The following is a 17,839-nucleotide window of genomic DNA, read 5'->3' on the forward strand; positions in this document are numbered from 1 at the left end:
TAGCCAGCCCAGTAGCACTGATCATAAATCTAAAATTTACAGCCAATCCATGTAATCGGAATCTGTGATCGGTATTGGTGATTGGCACTCAAGGCTGACCAGTATCGGAATCGGCAGCATAAAACCTAATCCGAGCATCCCTAGTTTTTAGCAGTGTAACCACATGCTGATTTTGCAATATTAACCATGTCTACCTTCGCTTTTTGTGCTTTATTACATGCACATCTGTGCAATTTATCATGTGCAATAATTTTACTTTATCTATACATACACTCAACAAAAATATAAACGCAACACTTTTGGTTTTGCTCCCATTTTATATGAGATGAACTCAAAGATCTAAAACTTTTTCCACATACACAATATCACCATTTCCCTCAAATATTGTTCACAAACCAGTCAAAATCTGTGATAGTGAGCACTTCTCCTTTGCTGAGATAATCCATCCCACCTCACAGGTGTGCCATACCAAGATGCTGATTAGACACCATGATTAGTGCACAGGTGTGCCTTAGACTGCCCACAATAAAAGGCCACTCTGAAAGGTGCAGTTTTGTTTTATTGGGGGGGGGATACCAGTCAGTATCTGGTGTGACCACCATTTGCCTCATGCAGTGCAACACATCTCCTTCGCATAGAGTTGATCAGGTTGTCAATTGTGGCCTGTGGAATGTTGGTCCACTCCTTTTTCCTGTCTCCTGAGTTGAAAGCTCTTCTTCTGGTTCATCAGGACCGTCAGCTCGGGGGTCACCCAGAGGTGGTTGTTGGGAAAGCACCGTACCCTCCGGGTAGGCACAATGCTGTCCACACAGAAGTTCATGCAGTCAGTGACACACACTGGGTCAGGCCATTGATGTTTTCACCATGAGTTTTGAAATGTGCTCCAGTCTGTGGTTCTGAAACAGTCCCTCAGCCTCTCAGTGGCCTCTTCAGTCCAGACTTTCACTGACCTTTTGTGTATTGGTTCTCTTTTCACCCTGGGTGTGTATTGGGGTAGCAGATAGACGAGATTGTGATCCGAGCGTCCCAGCGGGAGGAGGGGGGTGGAGGTATAAGCGTCCCCCACATTGGCGTAAAAAATGTACAGTGTTCTATTGTCCCTGGTTTTACACGTGACATACTGGGTGAACGTGGGGAGGGTGGCGGAGAGGGAGGCGTGGTTAAAGTTCCTGGTGATGAGGAGGACGTGGGGGTGTTGCGTCTGCAGCCGTGTGCCTACTGTGAATCCGCTCACAGGCAGCGGCGGCGTCTGCAGAGGGAGGAATATACGCACAGAACGTAATCACACTTCCAAACTGCCGTGGGAGATACTATGGCCTCATGCTCACTGCGAGTAGCTCCACGTTCGAGAAGCAGATCTGGTCTTTGACGCGAACATGAGCTGCGCTGCGCCATCTCTCATTCACATAAACAGCAAGCTCCCCTCCTCTCATTTTTTCGCTCTCCGCCAGTGTCCTGTCCGCGCGGATGAGTGTGAAGCCGCCCATGTTGATTAAAGAGTCCGATACATGTTCATCCAACCACGTCTCTGTGAAGCCCATGAGACTGCAGCCCTTATATAGCCTCTGGAAATGGGTTAGCGCTGCTAGCTCCTTGGTCTTGTTGCGGAGAGACCTTACATTTCCCTTGACCACAGATGGAATATAAGTCCTTCTCCACTTCGTCCGTCCACCTATGTCTGCAGATATGTCCAGGTGCTCAGCATAGCGGGGACCCGGCCCACTGTACATTGAGTCTCTTAGTCCAAGCAGCTGATCCCGGCTATAAACAATGGGACGTCCGGAGCTGGAAACAAAGGGATTTAAAGATCAAGATAAACTGTATTGTTCTCACAGAGGAGAAATTCAGTTGTTACGTCAGTTGCCTCAAATAGTGCCGAGAGCATCATAAAAATAATCACAAGAGTAACAAAAGTGGGTTTCCCATGTGCATACTTGCACAGGGTACCACCCACTGCAAATAAAGACAAATAAGCACTATTAAAAAGTATTAAAAATAGCAAAAGTAGGAAAAGAGCTGAAATAACAGGCAGCTGTGTCGCCAGCACCATCTTGAAAAAAAAAATTCTTACTGTATGACTTTTGCTGCTGCTACAAGTCATTTTCCCAGTTGTGGGATCAATAAAGTTTATCTTATCTTGTCTTGTTGGAACATTACAGCATTTACAGAATGAAACTAAGAAAGTTCATTTTAAATGAAACTCTTCAAATAGTAGCTGTACTTGGACAATGTAAAAATTACAGTTTATTATGATTGTAACAGAAATTCTACTAAATTAGTGTATTTTGACAGCTAATTTTATTAATGATTCATGCTCATACTTCTCTTTTACAGCTTCCTTATACAGTATTTAGGTAAACAGCAACCTGAAAAAATATTGTCTTCACTGAGATGCGACACAGTTGTTTTAAAAGCTTTTTTTTTTTTTACAAACATGTACAGACCATGCAGGGACGCCTTGATATATGAAATTCATAATTTCATGTGGATGCACAATCCTGAACTGTCCAGCAGGAGCCAGTGTTCAGCAGGTGGCAGCACAGCATGTGACGTGTTTCTTTTCATGTGGAGTGGTGACGTTTCAAAGGATTCAAACTGAATACAGACTGGTGTGGCAAACAACAACAAGGCGAGAACTGAACATGGAAGAAGATGTCGTGCCAGAACAACAAATGTAAAATGATAATAGTATGTTAGATGCTTAAAAATTCAGTATCATTTAGTAGAATTTTATTTATTTATTTTAAAGATAAAATTAAACTCTGTTAACCTGTGTGCACACTCCTCAACAGTAATACTTAATATCAGCTGGTATCTGCCAAAGTACCAAAAAAAAAAGAAAAGAAAAAGAAGGTATGTTTTGGCACCATCAGAGCCACATGTATCTGTTCTTTAATTCTTGTTTACTTTCCCATTCTGTTTTGTATTTCACCTCATAATAATGTGATGTTTTCCTTTTCATGTGGACCGAGATCAATGTTTGAAACAGGTGTCTAAAAGGTTTCAAAGGGCTTTGAAGCATGGTTTGAGTCAGCCAATGTAGTACTACAGAGATGTTTTGGCTCCATCCACAGCAACGTTCTGTCTATTCTTGAATTCCGGTGTCGCAGACTGAACGGTCCCCCTAAAAATCGATCCCCCCCAATGACAGGGTTCACGGATTAACACATTTCGTCAAACTGCACACCAGTCGTCAACTCTCTCAGCGACAGATATCTGCAGTTTTAGTACAACAATCATTTCCACATAAATTCAGCATTACACTATGTAACACAATTTTTGTTCCTGGCTTCTAAGTGTTATATTTCAACTGCTTATGTCTAAAGTCTATGGAAAAATTACTACATTCAGCACAAACGATTTTATTTTTTTTAACGTTCTAGAAAGTTCTAAAAGTTTCTTGAAATTTCTAGATAATTCTGGAAACTTCTAGAAAATTCTAGCAGTTAAAGAATATTCTAGAAGACTACTCAGTAGTAGTGAAGGCAAATCGAGAATATTCTTGAAAACAGACAAATTTCAAAATATCATTGTCCTGATCACAGAAGCAAAGTTTCTGTGGAATAACAGCTATTTTCTACACTCAACAAAAATATAAACGCAACACTTTTGGTTTAGTTCCCATTTTGTATGAGATGAACTCAGAGATCTAAAACTTTTTCCACATACACAATATCACCATTTCCCTTAAATATTGTTCACAAACCAGTCTAAATCTGTGATAGTGAGGACTTCTCCAGTGCTGAGATAATCCATCCCACCTCACAGGTGTGCCATATCAAGATGCTGATTAGACACCATGATTAGTGCACAGGTGTGCCTTAGACTGCCCACAATAAAAGGCCACTCTGAAAGGTGCAGTTTTGTTTTATTGGGGGGGATACCAGTCAGTATCTGGTGTGACCACCATTTGCCTCATGCAGTGCAACACATCTCCTTCACATAGAGTTAATCAGGTTGTCAGTTGTGGCCTGTGGAATGTTGGTCCACTCCTCTTCAATGGCTGTGCGAAGTTGCTGGATATTGGCAGGAACTGGTACACGCTGTCATATACGCCGGTCCAGAGCATCCCAAACATGCTCAATGGGTGACATGTCCGGTGAGTATGCCGGCCATGCAAGAACTGGGACATTTTCAGCTTCCAAGAATTGTGTACAGATCCTTGCAACATGGGGCCATGCATTATCCTGCTGCAACATGAGGTGATGTTCTTGGATGTATGGCACAACAATGGGCCTCAGGATCTCGTCACGGTATCTCTCTGCATTCAAAATGCCATCAATAAAATGCACCTGTGTTCTTTGTGCATAACAGACGCCTGCCCATACCATAACCCCACCGCCACCATGAGCCACTCAATCCACAACATTGACGTCAGAAAACCGCTCACCCACACGACGCCACACACGCTGTCTGCCATCTGCCCTGAACAGTGTGAACCGGGATTCATCCGTGAAGAGAACACCTCTCCAACGTGCCAAACGCCAGCGAATGTGAGCATTTGCCCACTCAAGTCGGTTATGACGACGAACTGGAGTCAGGTCGAGACCCCGATGAGGACGACGAGCATGCAGATGAGCTTCCCTGAGACGGTTTCTGACAGTTTGTGCAGAAATTCTTTGGTTATGCAAACCGATTGTTTCAGCAGCTGTCCGAGTGGCTGGTCTCAGATGATCTTGGAGGTGAACATGCTGGATGTGGAGGTCCTGGGCTAGTGTGGTTACACGTGGTCTGCGGTTGTGAGACTGGTTGGATGTACTGCCAAATTCTTGAAACACCTTTGGAGACGGCTTATGATAGAGAAATGAACATTCAATACACGAGCAACAGCTCTGGTTGACATTCCTGCTGTCAGCATGCCAATTGCACGCTCCCTCAAATCTTGCAACATCTGTGGCATTGTGCTGTGTGATAAAACTGCACCTTTCAGAGTGGCCTTTTATTGTGGGCAGTCTAAGGCACACCTGTGCACTAATCATGGTGTCTAATCAGCATCTTGATATGGCACACCTGTGAGGTGGGATGGATTATCTCAGCAAAGGAGAAGTGCTCACTATCACAGATTTAGACTGGTTTGTGAACAATATTTGAGGGAAATGGTGATATTGTGTATGTGGAAAAAGTTTTAGATTTTTGAGCTCATCTCATACAAAATGGGAGCAAAACCAAAAGTGTTGCGTTTATATTTTTGTTGAGTGTATTTATTTAAGGCATAACAGGTTAGGAAAACTCACTGTGTACCCAGGAACAAACAAAAATAAAAATTTGTTACATAGTGTTATTTCATCATAAAAGGCGGCGGAAGCAATTAGAGCGCCGCGACTAAATGAGCTGCTTGCTGATGCGTTCACTGCACTTCGACCATTTCAAAGCGTCATGGAATTTCGCGTCATTTCTGCTTAAAACTGCCTTGTTTCTGCCTCAAATTGACTTTAGAATGATTTAAGAGGGTTTACCTTTATCATCTGATGGTTAATAATCCCATTAAACCATTTGATTGTTTTGGGTGAAGAGACTCCGTTTCAGATGTGCTGCTGTGGTCCAAAATGACGCATGGACAGACGCAAAAAGGCAGACCGATTTTTAGGGGCAGACTGTTCGGTCTATAACACCTGTTTTACTTTCCCTTTCTGCTGTACAAAGTGTAAAGTACGTTGTAGTTTATTAAAGATGTTGCTGGTTGACCATCTGACTGAAAATCACTCACAGTCATTAATACATATATTTGGTTACATTCTCTCAGAATGTGGAGTGGCACCTCTGAGCTCAAGAATTGTGGGTGGTGTAACAGCATCAGCTGGATCATGGCCCTGGCAGGTCAGCCTACAGATTATTTCCGGCAGTCAAACCTATCACATCTGTGGAGGGACTCTGATCAGCAGCCAGTGGGTGCTCACTGCAGCTCACTGCCGTAAAACGTAAGAACAACTGATATTCACAATCACAAACCTGCCAAATAATGATACGTTACTATAATTTCAGCTCACTGTATGATTTAACTTATTTGTGTGTCTATTTTATGTCCAGATCAAACCCCAATTCCTGGATTGTTGTCATGGGCCAAGTGAATCTGGCTACCCCAAGTGTTCATACGCAGATCCACCCCATCTCCAAGTTCATTATTCATCCTTCATACACCACAGTAATCACTGGCAATGACATTGCCCTGATTCAACTCAGGGGCCCAGTCAACTTCACCAATTACGTCAGACCGATCTGCCTGGCAAGTAACTCCAGCAGGTTCTACACCAATACCACGTGCTGGTCCACAGGATGGGGCCAAATCAGCAGCAGTGGTTAGTGTGTTTACTCAGTCTTTATTTATACAATGAAAGTTTCACATACATATGCTAAATCACAGTCATCCCTCCTCAGAGGCAGATCAAGAGTATCAGGATGCCCATTCAGTTAAAGCAGTTAGAGACCAAAAAGTACAAGTCAGAACCATTAACCTGGTGTCAGTTCTGTCAGTCAAAGTGAGTCTGTGACAGGAGACAATTTTGTTCTTATGAATGAGTGTTAATGCTGAGCCCTGCGACAGACTGGCGTCATGTCCAGGGTGTACCCCGCCTTATGCCCTATGACTGCTGGGATAGGCTCCAGCCCCCCTATGTGAGTAAGTAAGTACTGAAAATAGATGGATGGATGGATGTTAATGCTGATATATTACTGAGGAAGAGGCTGGCAAAATCTCATTTAATCTTACAATGTATTAACATATTTTTAACTGTGTGCATAAAAGTGGAACCAATAATAATAACAATGGCAATAATAATAATAGCATATACTTATATGAGGGTGGCACAGTGGCTTAGTGGTTAGCTCTGTTGTCCCACAGTAAACAGGATGACTTGCAGCCTGGTCATTCCTGTCATGTATGTTCTCATGTTCATGTTGGTTCTCTCCAGGTTAGGGTTAGGGTTAGGGTGACATGCAGGTTAGGTGAATTGGAAACTTTAACTTGACCATACTGTAGGTGCAAATGTGTTTGTCTGTATGTGGCCCTGCGACAGACTGGCGTCCTCTCCCTGCCTCTCACCCTATGACTGCTGGGTTGGGTTTCAACTGCCCCGTGACCCTTTAATGGATTAAGTGTGTTTATGCGTGATTTTATTTAGTTCAATTTGTTCAATTCAATTATGATAATAATATATATATATATATATATATATATATATATATATATATATATATATATTCAAGTTCAATTATGAGACTAAACATGTAGAAAAATACTTGTATGGACATGTGAAGCTTTCCACATCCAGGGATGCAGCAGCCAAGGCCATTTTGTGATATCCTACAAAACTGCAAAAAATCAGTAAGTCGTTCTCTGAGAGGAAATTCATGAGGGCCCCTTCACACATGGTGCGAAGTTTGGTCAATGTTTGGTCAATTACGGCAAAACAGTGTGAAACAGTTCGAAATTAGCACACCGCCAAACATCGCGGCGACGGGCAGGTGTGCACAAACCCGGTAGGAGATTTTATGCACGCGCTGGTGTCTTTCGAGCAGGAACAGTGGCAGGTGCAGCACATGGTGCCGCTTATGTGGAAAAAATAAAAACCAGCTGGTAGTATCAAAAACAACTACAGACCCAATAATGACTCTGCACTTCTGTCTTTGTGCACTCTGCCCACTGTTGGAAGCTCTTACAGTATTTATTACATAGCTTGCAGCAGTAAAGCAGCTGAGAGGAGGTGCAAAGCTCAACTCACTACACAATAGCAAGGTCGCCGTGAGGCAGAGGTCTTGGAAAATAAAGCAGTGCTGACTTATGGTCTTGAAGTGTAAATAAAATTAATACAGATAGAATACTCCATTAATGTCAGTTCTGTCATTTGTATAAAGTTAAAATATAACATATATCTTTTAATTTTAAATAATGCACTAATTCTGAAGTTTTGTAACAAACACAGACAGATGCCAAAGGGATTATGGGTGAATGAGCCTCCGCTAACACTGATTGGTTGACTCATTCATTCTATGTAAAAACCAACACATTAATGTGTGGTGTGTGTGTTGATGTTTACATATAAATGTGATTTTGTAAAATATGCCATTTTTTATTTGTTAAAAAAAAAAAACTTTTACTAAGCCAAAAAGTTGATTTGACAACTATCTGATATAACCGGGGTCAAAATAAATGGAACACTGCCATCTACTGGTGTCCACATGCTTAGTACTTAGGGCGAATACTGCCATGAACACTACTGGCCAGTAGATAGTAGTAGAGACCCTGAAAACATGCAGTTTTCATACGGATCATACAAATCATTTATAAATAATCCGTCCGTGTCTGCTACTTTTACGTTACGTGGAATTTAATAAACGCAAACCGAATTTCAGACATCTTATATATATTACTATGGAACAAAGAGGACAGTCAGTGTTTGACAAAAGCAAGACATTAAAGAACATGAAGCGCTGCCGCTCACAATGCTTCCAATTGAAAATAATGGAGAAGCAACGTGAACTTCTTCTGGCATTTTTACATAAAACAAACACAATAACAATGTCTATAATCCCAGAGAATATATTCACGAGAGTTTTAGGCACAATATACAAAGGGTTGAATGCTGTTGTCCGTGTGGTGCCTGATCAGAGTGTCGCAAATGCATTTCTTCTGTTGTGAATGTACTGAGGTTGCCCATAATGCACTTTGTGGAGACACAATGTCCACACTAAAACCTTCAAAATTAGTGTGTTACTTTAAAACTAAAACATATATCTGATATTTTCACCTTATAAAACTTCAGATGTGATGTTAATTTAAATAACTTGTCCAAAATTAGTTTAGTTAATATTTTAACCATAAGTTAAAACTGTATGCCTCTGGATGACTTGGGTGATATTGCCAGTACATCTGTATGGGGTCAAAAGAAATGAGCTTTTCTTTTGTGTGACCAGTTCTCCTTTGTCTGCAGAGGCTAGAGCAGTTTTTTCTGGAAGCAACTCTCCTCTGTTTACAGAGGATAGAGCTGTGCATCTACTACAAAACATTTAGCAGATAGGTACTCAAATCTTTAATTTTGGACTTCATAAATATTTGTAACTGTTAAGCTTTGTTCACCACGCCTGCAAAAATAGGTTAGCGGTCTAAAATGTATTGGAAGATAATTAGTCTGCTGATGGTTTTCAAAGTTATCTAAAAAGCTAATCTGATAATAAAAACATTTGTTTCGATAATTATTGGTTAGCGGCTTAGCGGAACTCTGTCCACCACTGGAAGTATTACAAAACAAAATCACACACCATATAAAAACACCACATTTATCAAGCGAGCAATACATATATGATCCGTCTGCTCCTCTGGTGAAAGACCCATGGTCACAGACATACCAGGGTTCTCCCCAGACAATGGAACCATGGTGTTACGCCATTATAGTGTTATCACAGCACCATTAGACTGAGCTCTGCTCTCAGGTAGTTTTCTAAAATCCAGCCAGGCTGTTTGTGCTGAACTGCCCGCTCGCCAGCAGAGAGCCGAGCAGAACAGCTGCAGCTGAGAGAGCACACAGTGAAAAAACAACTCTGTCAAAATCTTCCAAATAAAATGAGCTCCTTCTGCTTGCATAGCTCTAGAAATTCATTTATAGGCTTTATTTTACAGTTGAAAGCCTTCATGTTTCCAAATTTTGTTCAACTACGGTGTGAGAGTGACGAGTCTCTCATTCCCTCACGGAGAGAGGAGGAGCCAGAGAGAGAGAGAGGGGGGGGAGTGTGAACAGCAGATGCTACATGCTGTAAAAAAGCAGCAAAGCAATTTTAATCAACGATCATCTTCACTACACCACCTCAGTGAAACAGTAAACTGTGAAAAACTGATTCAGAAAGTTTTTCATCCAGTATTTCATCTTTACAAGAGCAGATTTACTCCTTTACTTCTTCTAGTTACTTCTTCCAGAATCTTTTTTTTTTCTTTTTATTATTGTTGTTTATGCACCAATGACACCTGATCAAATTACTTATATGTGAGAACTTACTTGGCAATAAATTTGTTTCTGATATGACAATCAAATCAGTACAGATTTAGCTCTTGTTCAAACAAGACGATTAGGGGTTATATTGTTTTTTTTAAATAAGTGTGCAATCCCACTCAAAAATGTTGGAAAAAAAAAGCTAAACTGTCAACATGACAGAAAAACTCTGTCTTACTGGATTAAAGGTACACTGTGTCGTTTTTAAAGAAGAAAGCAAATGCTATAACTTAGAAAAATGCAAAAAAGTACTTTGATATTACAACATAAATGTCTTTTTTTTTTTTTTTGTCTATAATTATTGCTTTCAGTGCATCTAAAACCAGTCAAAATGACTCGCAACGCGTGCCGCCTCAGGTGATAATTGCCAACAGCACCGCTGTATTAAAAATTTCTGGAGAAAACCCTGCATACAGTCATGAAATGACATGAATGAGAAGCAGTGTGCTCTGATATCCACAACTACTGGTCTGGTGCATCCAGTCAGCCGCGCATGTGACCTACACAGAGACTGCGTCATGTGAAACAGAGCTCACGTGGGTGAGGTGACGGTTAGATTGCCCGCTGCATGTTCTGATCTGACAGTCCGTTTCAACCTGGCAGGCTGTCCATGTGCGCTCCGTGCACATGCTTGCTGGCTGCAGCTTGTCGCCACAGCAATATATGTTTTTATTTATGTCCACGTAAATACAACAGTCAGACACACACGCTTCACAGTGGACAGTTGGTAGTCCATGTCTGTCCAGACACAGTAGGTGTTGTGTAGCTGGAATGTCCAGAATGACAGATCACCACAGCTGCTTTTTCTGTCATAGCCACACCTCCTGTCAGTTCTCAGTGCACACACCAAAGCTACAGTTGTGTGGAACTTAGGCAAATTTCTCTTCCAGTACGGCAGTGGTCATCTGCAGTCTGCTGTCATGTGAAGAGTGCAACTGGCCACACATTTTCTAAGTGCCATGCGAGTGGTGTTAGATGTTTGTGCGTGTCACCTGGAATTTGGCCGGCACCTGCCATGAGAGGGTGCTATGGGTTCACACAGCGCACACTTTGTCTTTCAGCTGCTGGTGTGCGCAAATAGTTGTAGCAACAGGTGTATGAGGCATTAGAGGCAGGGATGACATTACACGGTTTGCACACGATTCTTGTGTCATGCGCACTAAGCGCGCACTTCGTCCAAACTTTGCATTATGTGTGAAGGGGCCTTTAAAGAGTGTTTGGTGGACTCTGCTGCACTAATATGCCCTGAGAAAAAAAAAGCAGCATTCAACAATATGACCGTCTCCCACCAAACCCTCACGAGAAAGATGGAACTCACCTTACACCTTCAGCTGCAAAACACATTTCAAACTTTTCTCCTTGGCTCTGGACGAGAGCTGTGAACTAAGAAATGGCAAATGAGGTGATTAGACAAAAGCAGAATGGTAACACCATTTTGTATGAAGTTGATTGAATGCTGGTCCTTAAAAAATGGTTTGTTCACTATTGCTTAGGGGAATTTTGATTGAATAAATGACCCCTGTTGTCCCATCCAAGGGCCCAGGGCTCTCCACACAAAATTCTGCCTGAAGACAGGGTGCAGTAAAATGTCTAATTTTATCATACATAAAAAAAATCACAAATAACTCACCCGATTGCATCCATTTTTAGTCATTTTCTGATTTATTAAATGTATTTCATGTAATTTAATTTCAGGTGGGCATTTAACCAACTTTTTTCAAAAAAGGTGGTGAGCTGATGCTTGGCCCTGGGTCATTTCCTGTATTACGAACATTTCCTGTATGTTCATTTTGTGAATTGTTTTGTAATTTGTGTCTGTAGCATGGCCCAAGCAGAGGGTCACCCCTTTGAGTCTGGTCTGCTTAAGGTTTCTTCCTTAGAGGGAGTTTTTCCTTACCACTCTTGCTCTGGGGGTTTGTAATGTTAGACCTTACTTGTGTGTGCGTCTTGAGGAAACCTTGTTGTGATTTGGTGCTATATACAGGAAAATTAATTGAAATTGAAACTGGGTCCTCTGACAGGCTGGCAAATATGGTATACAACCCCTGGCAATAATTATGGAATCACTGGCCTCGGAGGATGTTCATTCAGTTGTTTAATTTTGTAGAAAAAACCCAGATCACAGACATGACACAAAACTAAAGTCATTTCAAATGGCAACTTTCTGGCTTTAAGAAGCACTATAAGAAATCAGGAAAAAAAATTTGTGGCAGTCAGTAATGGTTACTTTTTTAGACCAAGCAGAGGGAAAAAATATGGAATCACTCAATTCTGAGGAAAAAATTATGGAATCACCCTGTAAATTTTCATCCCCAAAACTAACACCTGCATCAAATCAGATCTGCTCATTAGTCTGCATCTAAAAAGGAGTGATCACACCTTGGAGAGCTGTTGCACCAAGTGGACTGACATGAATCATGGCTCCAACATGAGAGATGTCAATTGAAACAAAGGAGAGGATTATCAAACTCTTAAAAGAGAGTAAATCATCACACAATGTTGCAAAAGATGTTGGTTGTTCAGTCAGCTGTGTCTAAACTCTGGACCAAATACAAACAACATGGGAAGGTTGTTAAAGGCAAACACACTGGTAGACCAAGGAAGACATCAAAGCGTCAAGACAGAAAACTTAAAGCAATATGTCTCAAAAATCGAAAATGCACAACAAAACAAATGAGGAACGAATGGGAGGAAACTGGAGTCAACGTCTGTGACCGAACTGTAAGAAACCACCTAAAGGAAATGGGATTTACATACAGAAAAGCTAAATGAAAGCCATCATTAACATCTAAACAGAAAAAAAACAAGGTTACAATGGGCTAAGGAAAAGCAATCGTGGACTGTGGATGACTGGATGAAAGTCATATTCAGTGATGAATCTCGAATCTGCATTGGGCAAGGTGATGATGCTGGAACTTTTGTTTGGTGCTGTTCCAATGAGATTTATAAAGATGACTGCCTGAAGAGAACATGTAAATTTCCACAGTCATTGATGATATGGGGCTGCATGTCAGGTAAAGGCACTGGGGAGATGGCTGTCATTACATCATCAATAAATACACAAGTTTACGTTGATATTTTGGACACTTTTCTTATCCCATCAATTGAAAGGATGTTTGGGGATGATGAAATCATTTTTCAAGATGATAATGCATCTTGCCATAGAGCAAAAACTGTGAAAACATTCCTTGCAAAAAGACACATAGGGTCAATGTCATGGCCTGCAAATAGTCCGGATCTCAAACCAATTGAAAAGCTTTGGTGGAAGTTGAAGAAAATGGTCCATGACAAGGCTCCAACCTGCAAAGCTGATCTGGCAACAGCAGTCAGAGAAAGTTGGAGCCAGATTGATGAAGAGTACTGTTTGTCACTCATTAAGTCCATGCCTCAGAGACTGCAAGCTGTTATAAAAGCCAGAGGTGGTGCAACAAAATACTAGTGATGGGTTGGAGCGTTCTTATGTTTTTCATGATTCCATCATTTGTTCCTCAGAATTGAGTGAGTCCATATTTTTTTCCCTCTGCTTGGTCTAAAAAAGTAACCGTTACTGACTGATTCCATAATTATTGCCAGGGGTTGTGTAATGTTTGTGTTTACTAAGCCTACTTCTCTTTTTCATTCCTTAGTCACAGTCACAACTTGTCAAAACAATACAATTTACTGCTTTTTATCGAGATAAAATTAATATGGAACAGAATTGATTGCAGTGTATTGGTCTGGCCTACCACAATATTTTCTGTTACTCATGTGGCCCCTCAAGAAAACCCCATACTCTAATTGAAGGTAGTGCAATGTAACATTTCAATGGAACCTGTAGTTTGGATATTTGTAGCATCTGCCAGAACCACCAGACTCCATTTTATGCCTACCTGATGGGTATTGACTTGAGTTGTGATTCTTGGTGTTTCTACCTGTGCAGCAATGGGTCACAAACTTGTGAAATCCCTCTCCCAAGATGGCAGATAAAGGTATAGTGGAAAGGAGGTTGATGTCCCCTCTAGTGTTTATTCATCTCTATGGTTTATATGGATTATTTTTGCTGCACACCTGAGGAAATTCTACAGCTTCATTTCAAGTCAAGATATCATCAGTGAAACGGTATGTTCAACAGACATGAAGGTTGAGCCAACACATTGCAAAAGAGATTTAAAGATTGGTGGATTTTTATTTATTTATTTATTTATTTTGCTATAATAAAAAAATTTTTAAACAAATTTATAGCAATTTGAAAAGTGTTGATTATATGATTCTTGTATGTTTCATATATGTTTGCAAAAAGCAAATTGCCACTGTCTGATAAAATGAGAATGTGAATTTACACATGGTAAAATGATGCATTTTCTCTCCCGCAGAGCCACTGCCGTCACCTTTTCCACTGCAGGAGCTTCAGGTTCCTGTGATTGGAAATAAACAGTGCAACTGCAATTTAAACACATTCACACCTATCAACCTCCCTGAAGACGTAATATGTGCAGGACAAACAAAGGGTGAAGGAGTATGTATGGTGAGTATAACCCACTAGTTTAATTGTCAATCCATTTGCATTACTGACATAATGCAACATGAGAGAAAAACAGGATTTGGTTTTTTTTTTCTCTCACACTTACAGTTAAAAACCTTTTGGTCTGCTGTTCTGTACTTTTCAAATATCCAGCTTTGAGAATTATTAAAACTATCAATCAGCTGTTCATTCATTCACTGCCTTCCTGATTTTTCCAGTTGAGTCTGGTGGGTGGGTGGGTTTCTGCAGCGTATCTCTACGGTCACTGGGTGAGAGGAGGCAGAGAACAGCTCGGACAGGATGCCAGTCCATCATAGGACAGACACATGGACAAACACATGCACACTTACTGTCAATTTGAAGTCAATTTGAACTTTTCTTTTATGAGTGGAATATTTATCTAATCACATAAATCTGAAAATGCCTTAAGTGTCTTACTGTGGAAAACTGAAAGGATGATGTCATCGCCCTGTCCCTGTAACATGTTCACAGTGTAATTTAACAGTCTAATTTAGCACATTATTTTTTGTTTTCTTCTTGTTGGTGGTGGGACAAAATGCTGGTGTCCTCCAGCTGAAAAACTCACCCAGAGCAGACAGACGCTGAGGGGCTTCTCTGAAAACTCCCCCCCCCCCCCCCCCAAAAAATGCTTAACAAGTAACTTCCGTCATACTTAATTAACGCATTCACTGGGGAAGCACGAGTGTTATACTATATGCAGTGGGTATCTCCAAAATCAGTGGCAGGAAGAATGAGAGGGAGAGCACAGGGGTAAACTTTATTTTTCTTGTCAGCCATCAGTTCAGGTCAGTAGGCAGCTCCATGCTTCTTGTCGTAGGGTTGAGGTTGTATTTACGAGAATGAGACTGGGGCACTGTGGCCTTGTGGCGTGCTTGTTTAGGGTGGGTAAACATGCTGACGGATTGTGTGTGTGTGGTAGCCCTGAAAGAGTTATTCATGTGTTGTTGTCATGCAGCAAATACAGCAGAGAAACGCAATGCCTTTTTGTGGAACTGGCTGATCTTGGACTGACCACATTTTCCTTTAAGTCCCTTATTTCGTATTATGTGAACTCTGAAGAAATCAGGAGAGCTATTATTCATTTTCTATGCCTGACTGGCATTTACTCAAGAATATGGTGTAACAACGGGCATCATAACAGAGGAGGGCAGCATTGTGCACACCAGCGTATTGCCTGCCGGACCTCCATTAGAAGAAGAAGAAGAAGAATTAACGCATTTCCACGTGTCATCTTCCAAAACAAGGGTGTCATGTGGAGAACAGTTTTCATCTGTGATGAAGAATCCTTGCAGCAGGTCAGATTAAACGACTTTATTTAATCCAAGACCCGGCTTCAAAAGTTGTAGCTTTCGAAGTGGGTAAGGATACGTACATCTGTATCTTCTGTGGGACTGCTAAAGGTACGGACCAAGGAAAATTAGGGCCAAGAGATTTCCCCTATCCTTGACCGCCTGCACATGCGTATCATGTGTGCGATAAAACAACACTTGGAACAACACTAATAACTGGACATCTTGACCTGTTTACAGCAAAGTAAGACTTTCTACAGTTGGACTTTTACGATCTTCAGACCAGCTGACTTGTTTACGGGTATGTTATGACTTTTATTGCTCTATTGCTTTATTGCTCCATATCTTGAGAATGGTCTCTGTAGATACGGGTCCATACCGTAGCCACGGCCTTTAGCTTTTGCTGTTAGCCCCATGTTTTTTCTTCTCCATTTTTTGTAGAAGCGTTACAGCGCCACATACAGACCTGGCATATGTACTACAGCATTTTCATGTGGTTTCACTGGATCTGTGAGAACAGAGACATTTCTTGAATGGAAAACGTTTTGAAAATGACAAAGAAAAAGATTGTATAGCAGAAGTTTAGTTTCAGTGTGGACAAGGCCTTAAAAACATGGGATAAAATTAAATTAAACTAATAAATGAGAAATTATTTTCCTGGGGGTGCTATGACAAATCCATAGTGGTAAGCTGTAAAATTGCTGTCCACCGCCTGTTATTGAGAAGGCTGGAAATCTTTAATCCTTCTTTTAAACAACTTCTGGGGTGCTCGACTGTCACGACAGCTCATTTTACTTGTTGAGTCCTGATCTTGAAGCATCTAATGATGTGAAGGTGGCAGTCTTACCGAGGTTCTTTCTTCATAACAGCATGAAGATCCTGTGTTTCTGTTTGGGGTTTGCATGTTTTCTCTGCTCTGAAGTGTTTTGTTTTGTTTTTTTTGGCTTTCATCAAGTAAACGAGGAAATAAATAAAATTTTAAAACAAAGAAACAATGAAAGGAACATTATTATCAATCGACAACTTGTTTTTTCTATGTCCTGTTGCAGGGGGACTCGGGTGGCTCTCTGCAATGTAAACAAGGCTCGGTGTGGATCCAGGCAGGCATCACCAGTTTTGTGGTACCTTGTGGTTTGGGTTTCCCTGATGGCTATGCCAGAATATCTCATTTTCGGTCTTGGATCACAGATCAAATCGGAGGAGCGAATGTAACCTTCAAGACATTCACTTCCAGTGGTACAGATCCAGACAGCAGCTTTGTGTGTTCTACAGCAAGACCAACCACAAGGACTGTGGGAACCACAACATCAGCAGCCACAACAGCACCTCCAATAGGCCTGTTTGTCATGATCACATCAGTGTTCCTGCCCTACATTTAACATTGTTGGAAATAATGTATGTCTAATTTCCAACATAAACAACTTGCTTCACATTACTCCTCTGTCTAATGTCCTGTTTTTTTTTTTTTTGTTTGTTTGTTTGTTTGTTTTTTTCATTTTGCTTTGTTTTCTTTTGGTTTATGAGTCTGTTTAGGAGAAGTCAAATTCTGTTTGTTCTGACTGCTCTGGTGCAGACTGCAGTGGGAGCTTTAAATGCCACACTGCAGTCAGCTGACCACCAGTAAGATAAAAAAATAATAATTACATAATTAGCGCACTGTCAGATCACAGTAATAACATTTACACCTCACGTTCTGTGTGTGTGTGTGTGTGTGTGTGTGTGTGTGTGTGTGTGTGTGTGTGTGTGTGTGTGTGTGTGTGTGTGTGTGTGTGTGTGTGTGTGTGTGTGTGTGTGTGTGTGTGTGTGAGAGAGAGAGAGAGACAGTTCCACAATCAAAGGCCTATGGATGCATCCATCCAAATTAATGCTTATTTGCTTTATTTTCACTGGTTTTATTAACAAAATATTTCTGGTGTGGCCGAGTTCTTGTTAGCCTGGTGGCCTTGCAGGTGTATAATCCTGTAAGGGAATTATTGCAGACCTTTGTTCACAAACCCATCACCAATCATCACCAGTTGGTGTTGACATTCACTTTATTTTTTTCTTGT

The 17,839-nt window shown here is 41.1% G+C and overlaps 1 protein-coding gene across 1 annotated transcript in view; it reads left to right on the forward strand.

Moving 5' to 3' along the window:
• Positions 1-17,170, forward strand: part of LOC117530595 (chymotrypsin-like protease CTRL-1) — a 35,516-nt gene extending 18,346 nt beyond the window's left edge. The window contains exons 5-8 of the mRNA XM_034193483.1: positions 5,744-5,918; positions 6,028-6,290; positions 14,333-14,484; positions 16,841-17,170. Of these exons, the coding sequence (XP_034049374.1) occupies positions 5,744-5,918; positions 6,028-6,290; positions 14,333-14,484; positions 16,841-17,170 (920 nt within the window). The remainder of the gene's footprint in view (positions 1-5,743; positions 5,919-6,027; positions 6,291-14,332; positions 14,485-16,840) is intronic.
• The last annotated feature ends 669 nt before the right edge of the window (positions 17,171-17,839 follow it).

The sequence above is a fragment of the Thalassophryne amazonica genome, chromosome 18 (genome assembly GCF_902500255.1).
Source record: "Thalassophryne amazonica chromosome 18, fThaAma1.1, whole genome shotgun sequence".
NCBI lineage: Eukaryota > Metazoa > Chordata > Actinopteri > Batrachoidiformes > Batrachoididae > Thalassophryne > Thalassophryne amazonica.